General features: G+C 45.3%; 1 protein-coding gene across 1 annotated transcript in view; it reads left to right on the top strand.

Annotated features, from left to right (window-relative positions):
* The window catches only part of usp34 (ubiquitin specific peptidase 34), a 54,928-nt gene that overhangs the window by 23,774 nt on the left and 6,260 nt on the right, over positions 1-24,894 (top strand). The window contains exons 21-70 of the mRNA XM_068595597.1: positions 660-814; positions 1,533-1,646; positions 1,738-1,837; positions 2,138-2,300; positions 2,402-2,528; positions 2,869-3,019; positions 3,182-3,282; positions 3,404-3,619; positions 3,718-3,843; positions 4,351-4,473; positions 4,865-4,948; positions 5,294-5,380; positions 5,478-5,678; positions 5,788-5,870; positions 5,968-6,008; positions 6,980-7,104; positions 7,466-7,618; positions 7,692-7,796; positions 7,889-7,983; positions 8,734-9,038; positions 9,979-10,142; positions 10,240-10,305; positions 10,429-10,575; positions 10,875-10,931; positions 11,067-11,144; positions 11,629-11,723; positions 11,849-12,021; positions 12,120-12,270; positions 12,815-12,893; positions 12,980-13,033; positions 13,120-13,215; positions 13,300-13,364; positions 13,453-13,528; positions 14,223-14,270; positions 14,359-14,424; positions 14,524-14,604; positions 14,749-14,834; positions 15,592-15,760; positions 16,611-16,685; positions 17,008-17,159; positions 17,284-17,437; positions 18,103-18,147; positions 18,290-18,394; positions 19,314-19,461; positions 20,216-20,520; positions 21,432-21,761; positions 22,779-22,936; positions 23,047-23,125; positions 23,498-23,624; positions 24,416-24,523. Coding sequence (XP_068451698.1) covers positions 660-814; positions 1,533-1,646; positions 1,738-1,837; positions 2,138-2,300; positions 2,402-2,528; positions 2,869-3,019; positions 3,182-3,282; positions 3,404-3,619; positions 3,718-3,843; positions 4,351-4,473; positions 4,865-4,948; positions 5,294-5,380; positions 5,478-5,678; positions 5,788-5,870; positions 5,968-6,008; positions 6,980-7,104; positions 7,466-7,618; positions 7,692-7,796; positions 7,889-7,983; positions 8,734-9,038; positions 9,979-10,142; positions 10,240-10,305; positions 10,429-10,575; positions 10,875-10,931; positions 11,067-11,144; positions 11,629-11,723; positions 11,849-12,021; positions 12,120-12,270; positions 12,815-12,893; positions 12,980-13,033; positions 13,120-13,215; positions 13,300-13,364; positions 13,453-13,528; positions 14,223-14,270; positions 14,359-14,424; positions 14,524-14,604; positions 14,749-14,834; positions 15,592-15,760; positions 16,611-16,685; positions 17,008-17,159; positions 17,284-17,437; positions 18,103-18,147; positions 18,290-18,394; positions 19,314-19,461; positions 20,216-20,520; positions 21,432-21,761; positions 22,779-22,936; positions 23,047-23,125; positions 23,498-23,624; positions 24,416-24,523 — 6,192 coding nt within the window. The remainder of the gene's footprint in view (positions 1-659; positions 815-1,532; positions 1,647-1,737; positions 1,838-2,137; positions 2,301-2,401; positions 2,529-2,868; positions 3,020-3,181; positions 3,283-3,403; positions 3,620-3,717; positions 3,844-4,350; positions 4,474-4,864; positions 4,949-5,293; positions 5,381-5,477; positions 5,679-5,787; positions 5,871-5,967; positions 6,009-6,979; positions 7,105-7,465; positions 7,619-7,691; positions 7,797-7,888; positions 7,984-8,733; positions 9,039-9,978; positions 10,143-10,239; positions 10,306-10,428; positions 10,576-10,874; positions 10,932-11,066; positions 11,145-11,628; positions 11,724-11,848; positions 12,022-12,119; positions 12,271-12,814; positions 12,894-12,979; positions 13,034-13,119; positions 13,216-13,299; positions 13,365-13,452; positions 13,529-14,222; positions 14,271-14,358; positions 14,425-14,523; positions 14,605-14,748; positions 14,835-15,591; positions 15,761-16,610; positions 16,686-17,007; positions 17,160-17,283; positions 17,438-18,102; positions 18,148-18,289; positions 18,395-19,313; positions 19,462-20,215; positions 20,521-21,431; positions 21,762-22,778; positions 22,937-23,046; positions 23,126-23,497; positions 23,625-24,415; positions 24,524-24,894) is intronic.

Below are 24,894 nucleotides of genomic sequence, written 5' to 3'. Positions count from 1 at the left end.
GGATGGATGGATGGATGGATGGATGGATGGATGGATGGATGGATGGATGGATGGATGGATGGATGGATGGATGGATGGATGGATGGATGGATGGATGGATGGATGGATGGATGGATGGATGGATGGATGGATGGATGGATGGATGGATGGATGGATGGATGGATGGATGGATGGATGGATGGATGGATGGATGGATGGATGGATGGATGGATGGATGGATGGATGGATGGATGGATGGATGGATGGATGGATGGATGGATGGATGGATGGATGGATGGATGGATGGATGGATGGATGGATGGAACGTAACACTGATGAGGAGAAAATATAACCTGTTTTAATTTCTTTTCTTTTTTTGTTGAGATTTTCCAAATTTAGATCATTCAAGTTGTTTCTAAATTCATTTTAAATCCTTCGTTCCTTCAACATTTACTGCCAGAAGTCAAGAGGAAGATGTTAAAAGAGGCCCGAGCGTCCAGTGTCTCTCACATGGATCACACTATTACCTTTTGTGTCACAAAAATACATTTCCTTTTAGGCATCTTTACCGTTTACATGCATGTCGGGACCTGTTTTGAGCTCCAGACGACAGCAGCTTGTGAGAGGAAAAAGCAGGAAGGGGATGAGTGTGTGTAATGTGTGTGTAATGTGTGTTTCAGGACTGAGTCTGGAGCAGGTGGACATCCTGTGGCACTGCCTGGTGGAGGACGCCGAGTGCTACGACGACGCGCTGCACTGGTTCCTCAATCAGGTCCGCAGCAAGGACCAGCATGCAATGGGCATGGAGACCTACAAGCACCTGTTCCTGGAGAAGGTGAGAAGGAGGGAAAGAAAACAATTTACCAAGAAATGTCAGAGGTTTCTTTTGGGCCAACGGTGAACGAGTTGAAACCGTCTGTTTGGGATCACGTACACGGGGATAACCAGGACAAGACGTTTATAATGAGCCCCTCTTGTCATCGCCTCGATTCCTTTCCTCGCCTCCTTGCGCCTTAGTCCCTGCCACCTGAGAGGGGAGCGGATGAGGCAAGGAGGCGACGCAAGGAGTCGAGGCAAGAGGCCTTTAACGAAATGAAGAATCCTTCAAATCCTTGATAGATTTCCGGGTCAAAGACTTGAGGATGAAGGAGACGAGGAGGCAACAAAAATTTAAGAAATGTGAATAGCTCAGACAAAAAAAATACACTAGATTGAATGTAAACGCACTAAATGCCTCTCAAACTCTTTGCTCCGACATGTTTGTCTGGAAAAACATCCGCTGAGAGTGAATTGAGCCGGTTTGGATGAACAACCCGACTAATTAGAAGCAATAAAACATCCGAAAGTGATAAAACGTTACAGATATAAAAGAAATGATTACGCAAAAAGCGCGACACATTTAGTTCCTTTACGAACTAATTTCCCCAGCGTGTATTCGATGGACAGTCAAAAGAAATTCGACAGCGTTTTCCAGATCAGCCGCCACGTTTTATCTGCAAAGCAAAGAGTTGTGTGTGTGTGTGTGTTTGATGTAACTATGTGTGCGTCTCCAGATGCCCCAGCTGAAGCCGGAGACCATCAGCATGACGGGCCTGAACCTCTTTCAACACCTCTGCAACTTGGCCCGCCTCGCCACCAGCGCGCTGGACAACGCCTCGAGCTGTGAGGTACACAAGCTCCTCCCACTTCTCGATGCAGACTGTAGACTGTAAGGAGATTAGAGATGGCGTGATACTCATCTAGTGTGTGTGTCTCCAGCTGTGTGGGATGGACCAGCTGTGGGGGATCGCTCTGAGAGCTCAGTCTGCCGACATCAGCCGCGCCGCCATCCAGTACATCAACTCCTACTACATCAACGGTTGGTTTAGCTCCATCACGTTCGCCCAGGAAACAAGATTACAGATCAAAATGCAAATACATTGGGGTGCTAGTGTCACAGGATACTCTTACATATTGAAAAGTGTCATTTTATTAAGCAACTTCAGAAATATATGACCTGAATATTCAACATCTCGATACACAAACTCCCCTTTGACAATAAACTTACAGTCAAAGATGTCAAATCCAAAGTGAAAACCTCTATTAAAGGTAAATTTTAAGTTCTGCCATCCTCATGCGTCATGTCTCTGTGTCCCTCGTTGTTGTTGTGCATCTCCAGCTGGCAAGACGGGCCTGGAGAAGGAGCAGGAGTTCATCAGGAAGTGCATGGAGAGTCTGCTGATGGCCTCAGCCAACCTGGAGAAGGACGCGCACTCCAGCCTGACGAGCATCGAGCGGGGGCTGCTCATGCTCAAGACGCACCTGGAGGCCTTCAGACGCAGGTGAGGGGAGGTTGTCGCGAGGTTAACGCGGAGACACGCGTTGGAAATTGCTCGGTGCGTTTAAAGCGTCTCAACCCGACGCGTTGTTCCCTGTCTCTCAGGTTTGCGTACCACCTGCGGCAGTGGCAGATCGAGGGCACGGGCATCAGCAGCCACCTGAAGGCTCTGAGCGACAAACAGTCGCTGCCGCTCCGGATCGTCTGTCAGCCCGCCGGCCTCCCCGACAAGGTGACACATCTACACCTACACGCTTCATGTGTTAAAGCTGCATTCTCTCTCCTGACCACCAGGGGGCGACTCCTCTGCTTGTATAGAAGTCTATGCTTCATGTGTTAAAGCTGCATTCTCTCTCCTGACCACCAGGGGCGACTCCTCTGCTTGTATAGAAGTCTATGCTTCATGTGTTAAAGCTGCATTCTCTCTCCTGACCACCAGGGGCGACTCCTCTGCTTGTATAGAAGTCTATGCTTCATGTGTTGAAGCTGCATTGCAATCTTTCAAGCCAAAGTTTAATGTTTGTTTAATGCGATTGAGCAATTTGTGCATGCTTTTTCTTCTTCTCCTGCAGATGACGATCGAGATGTACCCCAGCGACCAGGTGGCGGACCTGCGAGCCGAGGTGACCCACTGGTACGAGAACCTGCAGAAGGAGCAGATGAACCAGCAGGCTCAGCTGCAGGAGTTCGGCCAGAGCGGCCGGCAGCCGGCAGACTTCCCAGGTGAGCCTCCTCCTCCTCCTCTTCCTCGTTTCTTTACACCGAACAAACATAAATGTATACATCACCTGTCAGCGTCTGTCACACACAAGTCAGTGGGTTTCCCTTCATTTTTTTTATGTCTTTTAGTGAGCTGGTGTGTGACGTCTGTCTCGTCTCCAGCAGGAGGCTTGATGGGGCCGGTCCGGATGATCTCCTCCGGCCACGAGCTCACAAACGACTACGACGAGAAGACGCTGCACGAGCTGGGCTTCAAAGACATGCAGGTGGATACTTCGTTTGTATTCTATCGTCGTTTAATCCTTTAGTTTGACGTACAAACGCAGACGAATCCCGCGACTGATGTCCCGTGTGTCTTGTCTCTGTTTTTGTTTTTTTCATCCCCAGATGGTGTTCGTGTCTCTGGGCGCTCCGCGGCGGGAGAGGAAGGGCGAGGGCGTCCAGCTGCCGGCCTCCTGCCTGCCGCCGCCCCAGAAGGAGCACATCCCCATGCTGCTGCTCCTCCAGGAGCCGCACCTCACCACGCTGTTCGACCTGCTGGAGATGCTGGCCTGCTTCAAACCGCCCAGCCCCAGCACGGAGAAGGTCCAGGACAACCCGGAGGTGTGTGTGACAGGATGCAGGACACTGGGATTTGCAGCTATTCACGTGCACAGAGCAACTAATGATGTGTGTGTGTGTGTGTGTGTGTGTGTGTGCAGAATGCGCGGTGCGAGGAGCTACACCTGCACGCGGAGAATCTGTCTCGTCGGGTTTGGGAGCTGCTGATGCTGCTTCCTACATGTCCCAAGATGCTTCAGGCCTTCCAGAACATCTCGGATGACACGGTCAGTTTTCAAGCTATCAGTGTCTGCAGAGAGAAGTCTGCATTAGTGTACATGTCTTGATTCCTTTGTATAGGCTCAATTAAACCATATCACACAATAAATGTACCGCTGAAAGGCTTTTAAAAGAAGTCACAGCCACGACCATAACGACAAAGAGGAAGTAAACCAAAGATGCACCATCGTGTCGCTTTAAAAAAGTTACTTAAGGCTCCACAAACTCGATACCTCCCACTTTTAAAGGGCTGCCTGTGTGGGGATTATGACCACGGCGTGCCATGAAGTAATCTGCACACATGGTCCTTAATACATATTTGTGTTAACTCTCAAAACGCCTCTGAGTGCGTCCACCGGGCCGGTCAACATGTGGAGTAATAACATGTTTATTCTGATGTATCGCCCTCGAATTAAGAAGATCCCTTCTGTTGTGCTGAATTACTGAACTTGTTGGTGTGTGTGTGTGTGTGTGTGTGTGTGTGTGTGTGTGTGTGTGTGTGTGTGTGTGTGTAGAATGGGGAGGGTCTTTGCTGGAAGGAGCTGCTGAGGATAAAAAGTCCCCACAAGCTGCTGTACGCTCTGGAGATCATCGAGTCTCTGGGGAAACCAAACAGACGCATCCACCGGGAGTCCACTGTGAGCAACTACACACTAAACACACGTTTCAAATAGTTTAACTGTGTTTTAAAAAGTTTTCTTTCCAATGTGAAGGCAGTAAAGACCAGAAAGATGAAAGTGTAATTTTTTAAAATACTGTAATGACCTTTTAGGCACATTTTTACTTGTAAGTATGTGTGTTTATGTTCATAAACACACACAGGAACTTGAATAAAAACACACTAGTTTGAACAACAGAACAAATATGAACATATTAAAGACTTTTACATGTCGGTCAATTCATTTAATATCGTCACCTGGACTCATACAAACATGCACTCGACCAGGATGCATCGTACTCCTTCTTCTCTCATCTCACTTCTTTTTGCACGGTTTGTATATCTGAGCGTGCGAGTGTCTGTGTTTGCAGGGCAGCTACAGCGACCTGTACCCCGACTCTGACGACTCCAGCGAGGATCAGATAGAGAACAGCAAGAACACCTGGAGCTGCAAGGTAGCGCCTCCTGGGAAAGAGCACAGACCAACAGTTTGAGTCAATTTCTACACAATAGAACCAGTTTAAGTCTCGTCTTTACCAAAGATGTGTATTTCTAGTCATTCAGCATGAAAAAATGTTGAAAAACAAACATTGAAACAACCAAAAACATCTCTTACTAATCGACTAAGATGGCTCTAATGGACTTAAACAGTGAAGAACACATTTTCTCCTTTTCATTGTCTTCCCAACTTTTACTGTCTTTTAATTTTACGTATGTATTAAAGTCAAGCTGTAAGTTTAACCACAACACACGGTAGTCGTAGCTAGAGTCAGTTTCTTCTTCTTCTTTGTTTCCTGCAGTTTGTGTCGTCTGGAGGCCTCCAGCTGCTCCTGGAGATCTTTAACTCGGGCATCCTGGAGCCCAAAGACCAGGAGTCCTGGACTGTGGTGAGAAAGACTTCCTCCTTTAACTCTGAATGAAACGACTCGTTTGATTCGTCCGTCTCGTGAAGTCTCACCATCTCGCCCCTGTCCTCCCCCTCAGTGGCTGCTGGACTGCCTGGCCTGCCTGCTGAAGTTGATCTGCCAGTTCGCGGTGGACCCGGCGGACCTGGACCTGGCCTACCACGACGTCTTCTCCTGGTCCGGCCTCGCCGACAGCCAGCGCAAGCGCTCGTGGCCGGGCAAATCCCGCAAGTCCACCGTGGAGCACGGGAAGGGCCTGCACATCCCCCGGCTGACCGAGGTAACAAGCCCCGCCCCCTTGCCGCAAAGTGACAGGTGACGTGCGCGGCCGATAGCCGGATGGCAATGATGCTGAGTCTCTCTCTCTCTCTCTCTCTTTTGGCTCGCAGGTGTTCCTCAGCCTCGTTCAGGGCACCAACCTCATCCAGCGTCTGATCAACGTGGCCTACACCTACGACAACCTCGCACACAGGCGAGTGCGGGAACACACGCTGCCCCTCTGGGTCTTTAAGTAGGAGACGTACACGAGGTGTAATTTACATTTTGTTTGTCTCGTTCTGCTTCTGCAGGGTTCTTAAGGCTCAGTCGGACCACAGGTCTCGTCACGAAGGTGAGGACCGTTCAACAGTCTCTCACGATGTTGTAGATTTACACTCATGAAGCAGGAAAAGATGAAGAAACATCAACATGTCGGATCAAATAACAAAGATTACAGTGTGAGACGTGTCTGACCTGATGTTTCTTCTCCTTCTTCTCCTTCTTCTTCTTCTTCTTCTTCTTCTTCTTCTTCTTCTTCTTCTTCTTCTTCTTCTTCTTCTCCTTCTTTCTCCTTCCTTCTTCTTGTTCTTTCTTCTTCTTCCTTCTTCTTGTTCTCCTTTTTCTTCTTCTTCTTTCTCCTTCTCCTCCTTCTTCTTCTTCTTCTACTCCTTCTTTCTCATCCTCCTTTTTCTTTCTCCTCCTTCTTCTTCTTCTTCTTTCTCCTTCTCCTCCTTCTTCTTCTTCTACTCATTCTTTCTCCTCCTCCTCCTTCTTTTTCCTCCTCCTTCTTCTTTCTCCTCCTCCTTCTTTCTCCTCCTTCTTCTTCTTTCTCCTTCTCCTCCTTCTTCTTCTTCTTCTACTCCTTTCTCCTCCTCCTTCTTTCTCCTCCTTCTTCTTCTTTCTCCTTCTCCTCCTCCTTCTTCTTTCTCCTCCTCCTTCTTCTTCTTTCTCCTTCTCCTCCTTCTTCTTCTTCTTCTTCTTCTACTCCTTCTTCTTTCTCCTCCTTCTTCTTTCTCCTCCTCCTTCTTCTTTCTCCTCCTTCTTCTTCTTCTTTCTCCTTCTCCTCCTTCTTCTTCTTCTACTCCTTCTTCTTTCTCCTCCTTCTTCTTCTTCTTCTTCTTCTTCTTCTTCTTCTTCTTCTTCTTCTTCTTCTTCTTCTTCTTCTTTCTCCTCCCCTTTCTTTTTTCTCCTCCTTCTTCTTCTTCTTCTTCTGATTTCTTCTATTTCTTCTCGTTTCTTCTCCTTTCTCCTCCTCCTCTTCCTCCTCCTCCTCCTCTTCCTCCTCCTCCTCCTCCTCCTCCTCATCCTCCTCCTCCTCCTCAGTGACTCACTACTCCATGTGGCTGCTGGTGAGCTGGGCTCACTGCTCCTCCACGGTGAAGTCCAGTCTGGCCGACAGCGATCATCTCCACGACTGGCTGAAGAAGCTCACCCTGCTGGTGCCCGAGGTGACGTGACAAAAACTAAATGTTCTTATTTTACATCACTTGGAAGTATTTTGTCCTCTTTGTAGCTCGGTGAAGTCCTTGAACATGAAAAGATGGTACTTCTAAAAAGTACCTGAAAGCCCTCGAGTCTCATTTTGTGAAGTCCTCCTGAACCCTTTGTGGCAAAAAATGTCTCAACGTTCAATTTTCAAACGATTTATTGATGCGCTACAGCCACAAAAAGCAGGATTGAGACGCTTTAAATGTGCAGCTGTGTGGCAGTGAAGAGAATGAACGCCGCAGAAGAAGAGCAAAGTTAAAGCACAGAACATGAAACCTTTTTTAATATAAATCTGACATGTTGTTGTTGTTGTTTGTTCAGCCGGCGGTGAGACACGAGGCGTGCAACGGCCTCTACAAGCTCTCTCTGTCGGGTCTGGAGGGCGGCGAGTCCATCAACAGGTCCTTCCTGCTGCTCGCCGCCTCCACGCTCCTCAAGTTCCTGCCTGACGCACAGGCCCTCAAGCCACTCAGGGTGGGTCTCACACACACACACACACACACAAAGGTTGTGTTTGTATTCTGTGTTAACGTGTGCGTTTCCGCAGGTGGAGGACTACGAAGAGGAGCCTCTGCTGAGGACGGGCTGCAAGGAATACTTCTGGCTGCTCTGCAAACTCATCGACAACATCCACGTGAAAGACGCCGGCCAGGTGGGGGACGTCAACAGCTGTTGTTTTGTTGTTGTTGTTGTTGTTGTCGTGTCATTGAGCCGTTGCTAGTATTGGTCTGTTTGAACTCACAGAAGGTCTCTCCCTCTCTGTCGCTGGCCGGCTCCATGCAGACCACCCTGCTGGACCTGGACGCGCTCGCCCGACACCTCGCCGACTGCATCCGGAGGTCAGACACACACACACACACACACACACACACAATGCAGGAGTTTAATGTGCAGAGAACCGGGAGGATAGTTTGGTGGTTTTACCGCCTGCAGGATGTTTCAGGGAACATTTCTTCTTTAAATTTGTAAGAGGTTTTGTTCCGCTTTATCTTTTTAGTTTAGGTTCAGTTTCTTCAAGGCAAAGCGAGTGGATTCATGCAGCACTTTTAAGCAACAAGATGCTGCATAAACTGCAAAAATGGTCACGACTTAAAGAGTTATTAAAGAGCCAAGAGAATAGAACAATTAGAAAACAAGCTACACTAGAAAAAGACTAAAATAAAAGGCTGGGTAAGAAATTTAAATTTAATTGATTTAATAAAAGGTTTCTGCAAACAGAACGCCTTAAATTAAAAGAGTTTTTGGGGGATATTCGTGTAATTTGTTGTTTTCCTGAACACGATGGCAACTTTTAGGACAAACTAGATGTTACATTTCTTTTGCGTTTCATTGTATTTACATCTGTATTTATTATTCAGGGTTTTATTAACTATTTACTGGTAAAATAAACATTGAACACCACGTCGATGGGTCAAATCGACAAGAAAAATAAGTTGTTTCTTGATTTTTCAGACTTTATTGTGGGGAAGCTGCTGTGTAATGATGTTCAACAACAGTTAAAAAACACCTTAAGTTCAAGAAACAGAAGCACCAACGTGACCTCCTCTCCTCTCTCCTCCTTCCTCTCTCCTCCTTCCTCTCTCCTCCAGCCGTGAGATCCTGGACCAGCAGGACGGCGCCATCGAGGACGACGGGCTGACCGGCCTCCTGCGTCTCGCCACCAGCGTCCTGAAGCACAAGCCGCCCTTCAAGTTCTCCCGCGAGGGCCAGGAGTTCCTGCGCGACGTCCACAACCTCCTCTTCCTGCTGCCCAGCCTGGCCGACCGCGCCCAGCCCAAGTGCAAGTCGCACGCCGCCCGGGCCGCCGCCTACGACCTGCTGGTGGAGACGGTGAAGGGCTCGGTGGAGAACTACCGGCTGCTGCACAACTGGGTCATGTCGCAGCACATGCAAGGTGAGGACTGCTTGGCTTTGTGCTCTTTCTTCACGCAGCGGAGCAGAGAGGGAGCGTCCTCTGCAGCACACGAGGAGAGCTCTCTCTGCTGTTTTATGTGGGAAAGAACGACGTCGTGGAGCTGCTCGCTTCATCGCGTCTCGTCTCAGAAAGTGTCTTTCAGCAACAAACACATTAATGCACAAGATGCATGTGGATATTTCCTTGTAAATCTATTCAGAATAAAGACACCAGATCCAGCAGCTCCCACTTTATGATGCTCGCTATAAACACGCTGAGGTGCAACTATATGTTCTAATGTGTTTCATATTTACTGATTCAAATCATATCTCATCAGGATTTAAGTTGAAACCCCAGTTCCATGTTGGAAAGTTTAGGAAAGAATGCATTATATATAATATTTATTTTTGTGGTATTTGAGCACACAACATTAGACCTTAATATGCAGCAGCATATCCACAAACACGTGCAAAACGTTGTCGTCGGCACACGTGTTGGTAAACATGTACCAATCAAGATAAAATAATCCTTTATTAGTCCCTCAGTGGTGAAATTACAGGATTACCGCAGCACTGCTCACAAGTAATAAGATAAAAGAAACAAGTAATATAAATAAACAATAGAACGGTAATAAACTTTAAAGATTTAAGAGGAAGAAAATTAGCAGTGAAAAAGAAGATTATTACATTTACAGATGGAGTAAAAATATACAGATAAATCAGATATATAAAATGTACAAACCATTCGAAGCATCATTACAGGTCATGTGACGTCATGACCAACCCTCACGTCACCTGTTAGAGCAGGAAACCCGTCTGCAAAGTGTCAGAAGTCCTGATCCGACTCCATTTGGAGTTTTCCTCCAGTGAATACCAAAGGAGAAGCGCTGCACATTAACACCATCCTCCTCCTCCTCCTCCTCCTCCTCTTCCTCCTCCAGCCTCTCACGCGCCGTACAAGTGGGACTACTGGCCCCACGACGACGTGCGGGCCGAGTGCCGCTTCGTGGGCCTCACCAACCTGGGGGCCACCTGCTACCTGGCCTCCACCATCCAGCAGCTCTACATGATCCCCGAGGCCCGCCAGGCCGTCTTCACTGCCAAGGTGAGCGCGTGCCTGCCAGACGAGCGTGAGGGCAGAGCAACCCGGGGAAGGAGTGTAGAGTCTCATACGTTGTGTGTTTGTGTGTGTTTGTGTGCAGTACGCTGAGGATATCAAACACAAGACCACGCTGCTGGAGCTGCAGAAGATGTTCACGTATCTCATGGTGAGTTTGACGATTGCAGAGTTCCTGAAGAGTCAGCGCAGACCGACTTCTTTACGTCCGCTAAACTTCCCCCCCCCCCCCCCGCCCCCCCCCCCCCCCCCCCCCCGCCGGCCGTGTGTTCAGGAGAGCGAGAGGAAAGCGTACAACCCGCGGCCGTTCTGTAAAACCTACACCATGGACAAGCAGCCGCTGAACACCGGGGAGCAGAAGGACATGACGGAGTTCTTCACCGACCTCATCACCAAGATAGAGGAGATGTCCCAGGAGCTGGTGAGCCCACCAGTCCATGAGGAGCAAGAAGAAGTCATTGAGTTTGGGTTTTAAGGGTTAAAACATTTCACGAAGGCAGCGAGTCGAGAACCAAACAATTTGGAAAAAAGACGACAAATGTCCTGATTTTAAATACTGAAAAGCCGTGATATTAAACTGGATTGAATGCTTCAGTTAAATGAATAAAAGCGTGTATTTAAATGAGATGAACACACATGAAGAACGCTGCAAGAAGTGTGTAAAGGATGGAAATTACATATTTATTTACAAGTGAGTGAATGTCTCTTTTGCTCTCGCAGAAAAACACAGTGAAGACTTTGTTCGGCGGCGTCATCACCAACAACGTGGTGTCTCTGGTGAGTCGGAGGACGTTCCTCTGATTGAATAAATGATCAAGACCACGAAGAGAAAAGCCTTCGAGCTCCGAGCACAACCGGTAACGTCGATCCCTTTGCTCCATTTTATCTAAGTAAGAGTTTTTGTTCCTGCAGGACTGCGACCACGTCAGCCAGACGGCGGAGGAGTTTTACACCGTCAGATGTCAAGTGGCGGATATGAAGAACATCTACGTGAGTATAAGTACCTTTTTACTACAGTATTGTACTATTAGATACTTTATATTTCTACTCCACGACATCTCAGAGGTCAGTCCTCCACTAGCTTCACCTGAAAGCTTTCGTACTTTTCATATTAGTCAGTCATCTCCTTCCTGTTCTGTAAAACCTTGATTCTCCAGATGTGTTGAATATTTGTGATGAACTGAAGGAGGAAGTGTTTCCTTTGTGTTGATAAGCTCCTCCCACTTCTTTAAAAAGCCTCTTGGATCGGCTGTAAAAATGCATCGTTGCAGGTTTTTCTTTCCTAGAGATGCAGACGACACTCTGTGTGCAAACACCAGGATCTTATAGATGTAGATTAAACTAGACAACGAGATATAAAGGAGTCAAAAGCCTCTACTTGTGTACTTCTACCTAAATGTTTTGGATAAATCTTCTGGAAAACCTCTTAACGTTCTGAGAAAAGCTCTGAACTTTCCTCTCTGTCTTTCTTCAGGAGTCTCTGGACGAGGTGACCATCAAGGACACTCTGGAGGGCGACAACATGTACACCTGCTCCCAGTGCGGCAAGAAGGTCCGGGCGGAGAAAAGGTCCGTGGATCTCTTCTTTTGTTAAATTATCAAATAACTCGTTGTAGAAATACTGAAATTTCCCAATTTACGTCCGTATAATGATTCCTTTTGACGGACGTTCCTCCGTCTCTCTCGTGCCGCAGGGCGTGTTTCAAAAAGCTGCCGCGCATCCTGAGTTTCAACACCATGAGGTACACCTTCAACATGGTGACGATGATGAAGGAGAAGGTCAACACGCACTTCTCCTTCCCGCTGCGCCTCGACATGACGCCCTACACCGAGGACTTCCTCATGGGCAAAGGAGAGCGCAAAGAGGGTTCGTCCAGCGAAACGGATGAAAGACGACGACTGTTCAAACAGTTTGCGAGAGAAAATGTCAGTTTTTTTCTGAGCCGCGCGTTTTGCCTGCCGCAGGTTTCCGGGAAGAGGGCGAGACGAAGGTCACGGAGAGCTACGAGTACGACCTCATCGGCGTCACGGTGCACACGGGCACGGCGGACGGCGGCCATTACTACAGCTTCATCAGAGACATCGTCAACCCGCACGCCTACAAGAACAACAAGTGGTGAGAAGGGCTTTAGGGAGCGAGACGTCACTTAACCTTTTGGAAAATCCTCCCGCGGCCATTTTAAGACCCAGCATGCCCCATTCAGACAATCTTTTGACATAAAATACGCATTTTTTTCCATTTTCAACTCAGTTTTTTTGACTGAAACTCCTTCCTAACAGGACAAGACTTTGATTTAATGTGATCCTTGTTGCAGATTCTGGTTCTTTAGGTCCTAATCTTTCCAAAAAGGTGTCTTATTGACGCTCCAGGAGGCTTTTTTGGGGAATCTGGCTCATATCATGCTGGATGTTCATAGTTACCATCAAAATATCTTTTAAAAGTGATTTTCTTTTTTGCAGATATACATTTTTTTCCCAAGACTCTGCTGAACAAATACATACAATAAACACAAGTATTGGATTTAATTTGGGGTTCAAACGATGACTCAAACACAGGGAAAGGAGATCTAGAGACAACATCGGTTCCACAGTTTTCAGCGGGTTTCAGGACTCGGGTCTCTCGGCCGCGCTGTTGCTTCAATGTCGTCCTCTCCTCTCAGGTACCTGTTCAACGATGCCGAGGTGAAGCCCTTCGACTCCGCCCAGCTGGCGTCCGAGTGCTTCGGAGGAGAAATGACGGTACGAGCTGCAGCCACAGAGAGAAATACAAACGTTTCCTCCTCGTCGCTCGTGACTCTTTGCTGACGTTTCTCTTCTCCTTTCAGACGAAAACATACGACTCCGTCACGGACAAGTTCATGGATTTCTCTTTCGAGAAGGTGAAGATTAATATATTTTTTCCTGTCATTTTACTTGTTTTTTGAACGACGTGGTTTCATAACAAAGCGCTGATGTGAACCTGCAGACGCACAGCGCCTACATGCTCTTCTACAAGCGGGTGGAGCTGGAGGAGGAGAACGGGAAGGACTTCAGTTTTGACGTCTCTCCGGACCTGCTGGAGGTAACGAGGCGCCACGTTTATCAAACCTTTTAATGACTGCGTTTATATTTACGTGTAAATGACGAATGCGCCGTCTCTTTCCAGTGGATTTGGCACGATAACATGCAGTTCCTCCAGGACAAAAACATATTCGAACACACGTACTTTGGGTGGGTATCGAACCTGACGAGCGTCTTCACATGCATTACTGCTCTGTCCTTCCGCTGTTGCTCACCGTGATGTCTGGTTGTTGTTCAGCTTCATGTGGCAGCTCTGCGGCAGCATCCCCAGCACGCTGCCCGACCCCAAAGCCGTCTCCCTCATGACCGCCAAGGTGAGACGTGGCACAGGCTCAAGCTTTCTGATTTAAACGATTATTTAAACGTGGTTTTGGTGAATTACAATCACCCTAAAAAATATTGAAATGATGCTCTAAAAGGCTTCTCGACAAATTGATCCTCAGAAAACAATTTAGATAATCTGTTAAAGGTGCAAGACATCTCCTTGTGCAATATCCATTACGTTTAAGTACTTTTTATACACATTTTTATTCCATCTGTATATTTAATAATCTTCCGACTGTTAATTTTGGTTTCTTACCGTTCTACTGTTTATTTATAATACTTGATTTTTTTAAGCTAAGATGCTTTAATCCTGTAATTTCCCCACTAAGAGACTAATAAAGGATTATTTTATTTTATCTCTTTGTATTGCCTCTCAACGGCTCTCAACATGGCGACCCCATGTCATAGCTAACGGCGCTAACGGCGCTAACGGTACAGCAAACGTGCTAAAAGATGTAAAGATCTGCTGTTTTTCTTTTTCTTGTCATTGTAAACTGAATATCTTTCGTGTTAATTTTACTTCTTTTTTTTGACATTTTATTGCCCATTTAAATCGTAAATGTCAAACTGCTGGAAATGAAAGCTTCCTGTAACTTTTCTGTGAACTTCTTAACAACCTGCAAAGAGTTTCAGTTTCTACTCCAGATGTTTTTTTCCACGTGAAACTAAATCTTTTCTCTGCAGCTCAGCACGTCGTTCGTCCTGGAGACTTTCATTCACTCCAAGGAGAAGGTGACGCCCTCTCTGCTCATTTCATTTATATCATCGTACATTTAATGTCTTGACATGCAGGACGCTAACAGCTGTGTTTCCTCTCCAGCCCACCATGCTGCAGTGGATCGAGCTCCTCACCAAACAGTTCAACAACAGCCAGGCCGCCTGCGAGGTTCGACCGGCTTCTCACTGATTTCACCTCCAGGGTTTTTTTTTTTTTTTGCGGGTGTTTGTTGTTGTTGTCGACGCCTCACATTGTTTCCGCTTTCAGTGGTTTTTGGATCGGATGGCCGATGACAACTGGTGGCCGATGCAGATCCTCATCAAGTGCCCCAATCAGATTGTCAGACAGGTGAGTGTCTTTGCTACCTGATGCGACGTTTGTCTTGTTTCCCGCTGTGCGTTCCTCCCCATCCTCTCCTCTTAGTCTTTGCACATTTAAATTGTTTTAAAATCGTCTTTATATCGTCACAACACTTCTGCTTCTGCCCTCCAGATGTTCCAGAGGTTGTGCATTCACGTCATCCAGAGGCTCCGCCCGGTTCACGCTCACCTGTACCTGCAGCCCGGCATGGAGGACGGGTACGTCGCACCTGAGTGGTCAGATTTGCGCAATAGTTTTTAATCCCAATCCTGAAGGAACAATTAAAAACACACAAACTACTCATTTAGATTTAAAATAAGTACTTCTAGTTCTCTAAAAGTAGTATTTAAATATGAAACTTATTTTCAGGACTTTTGAAACGTAGTGAGATGTTTGAGCTTCTTTCATTGTAATTTTATTAAAAGATTTCAATTTGAACCCAACTTTTTCTAAGTTGAAGCAACGACTGATTCCAGGTTTCTCGTCAGCAGCCCAGAGAAATGCTTTTTGAAGAAGTTAAACTAGAAATGTTCAGAACTATTCGATCGGATTCAAAGATAAACGTGAAGCCGTTAAAGATGAGCAGCACAAACTCACCGCCTTGTGTCTGACATCCTGAGGCCAGAGAGATCCAAACAGGAGCCGCGTGTCGCTCAGTGTTTTCCTCCACTGTGGACTCTGAGAAAGATTAGTGGCTCCACATCACTGACACACACACACACACACACACACACACACACACACACACACACACACACACACACCCTGTTGTCAGTCGACCTACAGTCATGCATTTTAAAGGTGCACTTCCCCCTCAAAAGGAGCATTTATACATGAATTACTCGCCCTGTTACCTTGAATATGTTGTGTTTATTCTACAGAAACACTTGACATAGCATGTTGTTGGTCATTGATGTGTGTGTGTGTGTGTGTGTGTGTGTGTGTGTGTGTGTGTGTGTGTCTCCTCCCCCTCAGCTCTGACGACATGGACGGCCCCGTGGAGGACATCGGCAGCCGGTCGTGCGTCACTCGCTTCGTGAAGACGCTGCTGTCCATCATGGAGCACGGCGTGAAGCCGCACAGCAAACACCTGACGGAGTACTTCGCCTTCCTCTACGAGTTCGCCAAGATGGGCGAGGAGGAGGTATGAGGGGGCGCCTTGTTGTTGTTGTTTGTTTCTGAGCGCCTTGTTGTTGTTGTTTGTTTCTGAGCGCCTTGTTGTTGTTGTTTGTTTCTGAGCGCCTTGTTGTTGTTGTTTGTTTCTGAGGCCGGGAGGATGTTTGTGACCCAGAGAATTCTTTAGTTTCACTGATTTAAACGGAGTCTTGTGTCTTCTAACAGAGTACACACACACACACACACACACACACACACACACACACACACACACACACACACACACACACACACACACACACACACTCTCATACTCTCTCTCTTACACTCTCACTCACACACTCTCACACACTCTCTCACTCACTCTCATCCACTCTCACACACTCTCTCTCTCTCTCTCTCTCACACTCTCTCACACACACTCTCACACTCTCTCTCACTCTCTCACACACACTCTCTCTCTCTCTCTCTCACACTCTCACACACACTCTCACACTCTCTCACACTCTCTCACACACACTCTCTCTCTCTCTCTCACTCTCTCACACACACTCTCTCTCTCTCTCTCTCACACTCTCTCACACACACTCTCACACTCTCTCTCACTCTCTCACACACACTTATCTCTCTCACACTCACACACACACACTCCTCACTCACTCCTCTCACACACACACACACACACAACAGTGAGGTGTTATTATTCACTTCTTACTTCTCTAAGTTGTGTAAAATGATTCTTCATGAAAAACCACAAAGTATTTTTCTTTCTGCTTTTTATTTTTTTGGGGGGAAAATACAGTTTGTCATATTTTATTTCCTCGGTGTGATTTCCTCCTGAAGCGTTGACGTCTCCTTGTGTCTCTCCGTCGCTGCAGAGTCAGTTCCTGTTGTCTCTTCAAGCCATTTCCATCATGGTGCATTTCTACATGGGGACCAAAGGCCCCGAGAACGTGAGTTCACACGGTCCCTTTATTCATCTTCATCTTTATTTATCTACCACAGAATTAACTTTATTTACTAGAATACTCTCTTTCTGAATGTCTTACTGCTTTTATTTATTGATTTTCTTCCTTAAAGTGTGAATCAAATGTTCAGTGAAAGAGGAGTTTTACTATTTAATTAATTTGATTCTTTATTATTCACCTTTTCATTAATTCCCTTCACGTATTTCATAATAAAAATGGTGTTTCGGCGATGCCTTTACGTCGATAAAGCCGTCGATTTGAACTGAGCGGCGTCACCGGTGACTGAACGAAGCGCGTCCTCCCTCAGCCGCAGGTGGAGGTGCTGTCGGAGGAGGAAGGAGAGGAGGAGGACGAGGAGGAGGACATCTTGTCTCTGGCGGAGGAGAAGTATCGTCCTGCAGCTCTGGAGAAGATGATCGCCCTCATCGCCCTGCTGGTGGAGCAGTCTCGCTCCGAGAGGTAACAAAAGATGCTGAACATGAACTTTTAAAATCCCCTAAAGCGACGAGACGCGTGTCGCATGTTTTGTTGACTCGTGTGTGTCGAACCTGGACAAATCTGTATTTTTTTTTCTTCTGTCCAGACATCTGACGCTGTCGCAGAGCGACATGGCGGCGCTGACCGGAGGGAAAGGCTTCCCCTTCCTCTTCCAGCACATCCGAGACGGCATCAACATCCGGCAGACCTGCAACCTCATCTTCAGCCTCTGCCGCTACAACAACCGCCTGGCCGAGCACGTAGGTTCACCACGGGGGACAGGAAGTGACACCACGGGGGACAGGAAGTGACACCACGGGGGACAGGAAGTGACACCACGGGGGACAGGAAGTGACACCACGGGGGACAGGAAGTGACACCACGGGGGACAGGAAGTGACACCACGGGGGACAGGAAGTGACATGACAGAGAGAGAAAGAAAGAAAAAACTGCTTTTTTGTAAAAAAACATCCAGAGTTGAAACCTTAAAGGAGTTTTTTGTTCCTCAGAGTTGATTCATTACAATTTTATTCTATATAATATGCAGAAAGACTGAAAAGCTACAGGTAGAAGCAAAAAAAATGCTTATATAGTCCTTTCCTAAATTATTATTATCAATTAAATGAGATAGTTAATTTGAAAAAAAGTAAACGCGACTTTCGGCGTTCATACCAGGTGTCACTTTAAGACCTCAAAGTAAAAGTATACATCAAAATATTCCTTCAAAGTACAAAAACTTCATTATTTAATTCTGCCGAATGGACAATTTCATAATAATTCACTTTATGCTATTGAATCCTAATTGCTGATGCATTAATATATACTTTGATGTTTTTATTATATAATATGTTATTATTACTATATATTTATTTGCAGAAAGCAGTATAAATAATTGTATTAAATATAACTCTGTGTGACTGTACAGATTGTGTCGATGCTCTTCACCTCCATCGCGAAGTTGACCCCCGAGGTGAGTCTGTTTCTGCTGTAGTTTGTATGTTTCTGTTGTCCGTCTGTTATTTACTTCTTTTATTATCTTTCATATCATTCAGCTCTTCTGTTTCCTTCGTGTTGAGTCTCACGTCTGAAGCTTTTATGTTTTCCTCCGTCAGGCCGCCAATCCTTTCTTCAAGCTGCTGACGATGTTGATGGAGTTCGCTGGTGGACCTCCGGGGATGCCGTCCTTCGCCTCCTACATCCTGCAGAGGATCTGGGAGGTGAAATGCAGTTTTTAAAGTTTTACATCTCTAGTTTTATAAAAAATGAAACTTTTATCTTCTATTAAGTGTTTAATCAGTGAAATCTGCTTTTATTTTACACGCGGCTAGAAAGAATAAACAATGATCAAGTTTAGTTTAGTGTATTTATCAGAGTTTTTATCCGTCTCTTAAAATAAAATGTGTATTTTTACGAGGCGCGTCGAGCCAAAATGGATCATAAAAATACATAAAAGAGACAAATTTACAAAGACACGTCCAGATCGCTGAAGATCAGAAGAACACAGACGATTATCTCTTAACTTTAACTCTTAATGTTTAAAACATTACATTTTGCCCTTCAGACATTTCCCGAATGTCACATTTAAACACCTGAACTCGTAGACTTTCCTCATGTAGACAAACCGAGTTTCATTTTCAGGCGTCTTAGTGGCATCTCTGTGGCCGTCGTAGTGGCGTCTTAGAAGTGTCTTAGTGGCCTCTTAGTGGCATCTCTGTGGCGTCTAAGTATTGTCTCAGTGGCGTCTTTGTGGCGTCTAAGTATTGTCTTAGTGGGATCTAAGTATTGCCTTAGTGGCATCTCTGTGGCATCTCTGTAGCGCCTTAGTGGCCGTCGTAGTGTCTTCTTAGAAGTGTCTTAGTGGCATCTCTGTGGCGTCTAAGTATTGTCTCAGTGGCGTCTAAGTATTGCCTTAGTGGCATCTCTATGGCATCTCTGTGGCGCCTTAGTGGCCGTCCTAGTGGCTTCTTAGAAGTGTCTTAGTGGCATCTCTGTGGTGTCTCAGTGGCATCTCTGTGGCATCTAAGTATTGTCTCTGTGGCGTCTCTGTGGCATCTAAGTATTGTCTCTGTGGCGTCTCTGTGGCGTCTCACTTCTTGCTCTCTCTCTTCACTCTCGTCCGTCTTCCTCCCCCGTCAGGTGATCGAGTACAACCCGTCCCAGTGTCTGGACTGGCTCGCTGTGCAGACCCCCAGGAACAAACTGGCCCACAGCTGGGTGCTGCAGAACATGGAGAACTGGGTGGAGCGCTTCCTGCTGGCTCACAACTACCCCCGAGTCCGCACATGTAAGAGCCTCATTTTCCTCCCCACGATGCAATGCGGCGGTGTTAAAAAGACAGAACTGTTAGAGACACAGGTCTGCTGGAGGAGGACGCATCAGAGGAGCGTAGAAGAATCAATTCAAGCCACACAAGTACAAATATTTAAAAAACACTAATAAATACAGGCGAGGCTTATTATAACTAGTGTGCAGATGCACCTCATTTTGTGTTATATTGGTTTATTTGGTAACTGACTGCGCTATAAGACCCATAATGCACTCTGATGTGTTCCAATATAGAAAATAATGAACTTCTTTGACCAAACGTGACTCTGCTTTGTGTTGTGGTTCGTTTTTTGACCTCCAGGATGATCCGATTTTAAATTTTGGATTAAATCTGCTAATAATGACGGTTTCACACAAATATCTATTAAGATACATCTGATATTTTGCACAGACGTGGATGTAAACTGCATCTTGATTGACTGGTGGAGAAATGCAACACCGAGGCGGTGATTCTGGTTTAGTTTTGCTTGTCTTTTAACAGTTTTTCCCTTTTTTTTAAAATGTTGTATTACTTTATTTTACAAGTTAAGTTCAAACAAGACAAACATAAGTAGAAACACAATGACACAAATGCATATTTTCCAGAAATAAACACAATTCTTTTGCCTTACGTTGGTAGAGATGCAACCTTTTTTCAACGTAACCTGCGTTTGATTAGAAGGAACTCCTGAACCACTAAACATGAGTGACCCGTTGCGTCTTCGTCCCTCCAGCGGCGGCGTACCTCCTCGTCTCCCTCATCCCCAGCAACTCCTTCCGCCAGATGTTCCGCTCCACGCGCTCGCTCCACCTGCCGACCCGCGAGCTGCCGCTGTCGCCCGACACCACCGTGGTCCTCCACCAGGTGTACAACCTGCTGCTGGGGCTGCTGGGACGCGCCAAGCTGTACGTGGACGCCAGCGTCCACGGCACCACCAAGCTGGTGCAGTACTTCAGCTTCATGACCTACTGCCTCATCTCCAAGACGGAGAAGCTCATGTTCTCCGGGTACTTCATGGACCTGTGGAACCTCTTCCAGGTGCGTCCGGCCGCGCTCCTCCTCCTCTTTTTGTTATTTACTCGTGTTCATCTCGTACCCGTTCTGCCTCCTGAAGGTTGAATCCAAATATTTTACGAGAAAGCTGGAAACGGGAACGCGTGGCCTTGAAAACGAGGTCGCTTTGTAGCCGTTCTGGAGCTTTCGATCACATTTTATGATCTTCAGCAGCAGATGACGTTGGTTCAGTTTTCATTGAATTGTAGATCACATTTTCTTCTTCGTTGGTCTCAGTAAAAACTGTAGTATTGTTTCCTTTTTGTTGCCTCAAAAGTACATTTCTATCAAAGTAAGGAGACAATTTAAATGATGATCCTTTATTTTGTATCCTCTTATCATTTATGAGCAGTATATACATATTGAAGGACTCATTATAATGTATATAAAGACACTTAAGTGTTTATTATTATTAGTATATAGTTGTCTATAATTCATCATCTTTATTAATTCAAGTTCTTTATGGTCATAAAACATTTGAACATTTGAATCTTTGGCTGCTTCCACATTGCTTTGACTTTAAATGTGTGTAAAAATGATATAAGTAATGCGTCGTATTTGGGTCGTTCTAGAAAACGAGTACAAAAAACTACGAGGGGAAGATGTGAAGATGCAATATTATCTGCGATAAAACTCATAAATTCAGGAGAAAATAATCTAATATTTAAGTGAAGATGTTGTCGTTCCTTTTTCTTTTCAAACGCCGCTCTAATAATATGAAATAAATCTTCGTTGATGGACTTTTAATCATCGAGCGAAGCCGTAATAACTGTCAGCTGCACGCCGTTCACCCGTCTGACGTCTCTCCTTCTTCCCTCCCTCTCTCCCTCTTTCTCTCTCTCTCTCTCTCTCTCTCTCTCTCTCTCTCTCTCTCCCTCCCTCCCTCCACCTTCCAGCCCAAGCTGTCGGAGCCGGCCATCGCCACCAACCACAACAAGCAGGCGCTGCTGTCCTTCTGGTACAACATGTGCGTGGATTGCCCGGAGAACGTCCGGCTGGTGGTGCAGAACCCCGTGGTGACCAAGAACATCGCCTTCAACTACATCCTGGCCGACCACGACGACCAGGAGGTGGTGCTCTTCAACCGCGGCATGCTGCCCGCCTACTACGGCATCCTGCGCATGTGCTGCGAGCAGTCGCCCGCCTTCACCCGCCAGCTGGCCTCGCACCAGAACATCCAGTGGGCCTTCAAGAACCTGACGCCGCACGCCAGCCAGTACCCCGGGGTGAGCGCGCGCGTCCTCGCCGTTCAGGACTTTTATACACGTTTTAAGTGTTCGAGTACTTTAGACACATGAAGTATGTTCAAGTACTTTAGACACATGAAGTATGTTCAAGTACTTTAGACACATGAAGTATGTTCAAGTACTTTAGACACATGAAGTATGTTCAAGTACTTTTATACACGTTTTAAGTGTTCGAGTACTTTAGACACATTAAGTATGTTCAAGTACTTTAGACACGTTTTAAGTGTTTGAGTACTTTTATACACATGAAGTATGTTCAAGTACTTTAGACACATGAAGTATGTTCAAGTACTTTAGACACATGAAGTATGTATAAGTACTTTAGACACATTAAGTATGTTCGAGTACTTTAGACACATTAAGTATGTTCGAGTACTTTAGACACATTAAGTATGTTCGAGTACTTTAGACACATTAAGTATGTTCAAGTACTTTAGACACATTAAGTATGTTCAAGTACTTTATACACATTCAGTATGTTCAAGTACTTTTAGACACAATTTCAAGTATGTTTAAGTACTTTTATACACATTTTTAAGTGTTTAAGTACAAGTATGTTCAAGTACTTTTAGACACTAAGTATGCTTAAGTACTTTTAGACACATTTTTACGTATGTTTAAGTACTTTTATAAACTTTTATTCCATCTGTATATTTATATTTATTACCGTTCTACTGTTTATTTATAATACTTGATCTTTATCTTATTTACTTTGTGAGCAATGCTGCTGTAATCCTGTAATTTCCCCTCTGAGGGATTAATAAAGGATTATCTTATTTTATCTTATTCACGACACAAAAAGATGTTTTTATCTCATTCAGTGAGTCTCTTGAGACAGATTTATGTCATAAGACACAATAACAGGACACGTGGAGGATAAAGAAGAGCTCTCCTTTAATTATGTGCAGTCGTCATCAGTGTGAAAAGTCAAATGTATTGATTGTGTGTGTGTGTGTGTGTGTGTGTGTGTGTGTGTGTGTGTGCTGCCCCCTGCAGGCGGTGGAGGAGCTGTTCAACCTGATGCAGCTGTTCGTGGCGCAGCGAGCCGACATGAGGGAAGAGGAGCTGGAGGACGTCAAGCAGTTCAAGAAGACGACCATCAGCTGCTACCTGCGCTGCCTGGACGGCCGCTCCTGCTGGACCACGCTCATCAGGTACACACACACACACACACACACACACACACACACACAGAGGTTGTGAATATGACTGGAACAATGAGCCTTGATCTGGATCCTAACTCCTGGTTCTCGGTTCCTCTTAGTGCCTTCAGGGTTCTGCTGGAGAACGACGAGGACCGGCTGCTGGTGGTCTTCAACCGGGGACTGATCCTCATGACGGAGGTAGGACCAGGACCACGATGTCCTCTAAACATCAGACGAAGAGATAATCACATGTCAGACCAGCTTAAGAGACAGAAAACAACAAAAAATGATGAAATTTGGAGGCAGATTTAAAGTTTTCGGACTTTGCTTTCATCATTTATGTCCATTTAAAACAACAAAAGCCCTGTGAATCCTTAAATACATTGTGTTGGAGTCAACAAGTGTAGAGATTAAAAGTAATTGTAATAGCAGAGGATTTTTGGGGCTATTTTCTGATGCGAGAGTTCAAGAACAGGCACATTTGTGATATTGAGCTATTTTAAAAACAATGTAATTGAAGCTGGTTGTCGATGAAGATGATGCTGAAGAGTCTCCGTCTGTCCCCTGCAGTCCTTCAACACGCTGCACATGATGTACCACGAGGCCACGGCCTGTCACGTCACCGGAGACCTGGTGGAGCTGCTCTCCATCTTCCTGTCCGTCCTCAAAGCCACCCGGCCGTACCTGCAGCGCAAAGGTGGGAGCGAGATGCAACTTTATCGATTCTGGTGTTTACAGACATAAACATAAACTATAAAAGATCAAATAGACTCGATATTTACATTCAAACACACACAGTACACACGGTACACAAAGTACACACAGTACACACAACCAGAGCTCTAGTGGAACTATCAGTCCAGTTGACACATCGCTAAGCCCCGCCCCCTGGTCAAAGCTGAGCTACGATTGGCCAGTTTGAGTTTGAAGGGCGGGACTTAGAGTTAAATGTCAATCAGGTCTCAGGCAAAGTGTTGAGGTCTTTAACAGTAAAGTTATTATATTTAGAGTAATATGATACCACGACCTGTTAGTGTACATTAGAGTAGCTTATAATATATAATGTGTATTATAATATAATAATATACAATAAGGTAAAATGTATGATTATAGTACAACATAATGTAACGTTTAAAAATACTTCACCTTATATTTTATTTATATTCCATATTATATATTGTTTATTTTCTACACTGATATATATATATATATATATATATATATATATATATATACATATATATATATATATTTCTGTAATATTAATATAGAACATATTATTAATATTTTACTGTAATCACACATCTGTGTCACGCTTGGTTTGTATTTTTAAGTTTAATTGCGCATGTTTCCTTTTTTTTTTTTACATTTATGTACTCATAATTATCTATTCGTTGACTTTGTTTATGTATTTGTTCATATTTCCGTGTCGCTTCAACGTCGTCGTCACTTTGTTCTGATCAGATGTTTCTGCGTCTCGTCCTCCAGATGTGAAGCAGGCTCTGATCCAGTGGCAGGAGAGGATCGACTTCGCCCACAAGCTGCTCACGCTGCTCAACTCCTACAGCCCGCCCGAGCTCCGCAACGCATGCCTGGGTAACACACACACACTCACACACACACACACACACACACACTTAATGCTGCTTTTAAACCCATTTATTACAGAAGTACTAAGTATTTACAGAGGTTGTGTTTATTCTTTGTCGCAGGAGGGAAAGAAAACATCTGTTGAACTGATTAACTTTGTTCTGGAGGAAAATAAAAATGTGATATTGTGAATTAATTGACTGCAGGAGTTGGTTTTTAATTTCATAATTATCTTATTTAAACAGTTAACTGACTATTTTGACGGTGGATTTTTTTTTCCAGCTTAAAAAATGTGAATATTTGCTGCTTTTCCTTTTTTATTAATGAAAATAATTGTACTTAGTTCATAATTAATTGTTTAGTTATTAGCTCCACCT

The sequence above is a fragment of the Clinocottus analis genome, unplaced genomic scaffold (genome assembly GCF_023055335.1).
Source record: "Clinocottus analis isolate CAN_PGR_092001 unplaced genomic scaffold, fCliAna1.0.p SCAF_31, whole genome shotgun sequence".
NCBI classification, from domain to species: Eukaryota; Metazoa; Chordata; class Actinopteri; order Perciformes; family Cottidae; genus Clinocottus; species Clinocottus analis.
The sequence above is the reverse complement of the archived record's forward strand: the minus strand, read 5'-3'. Positions and strand labels throughout refer to the sequence as shown.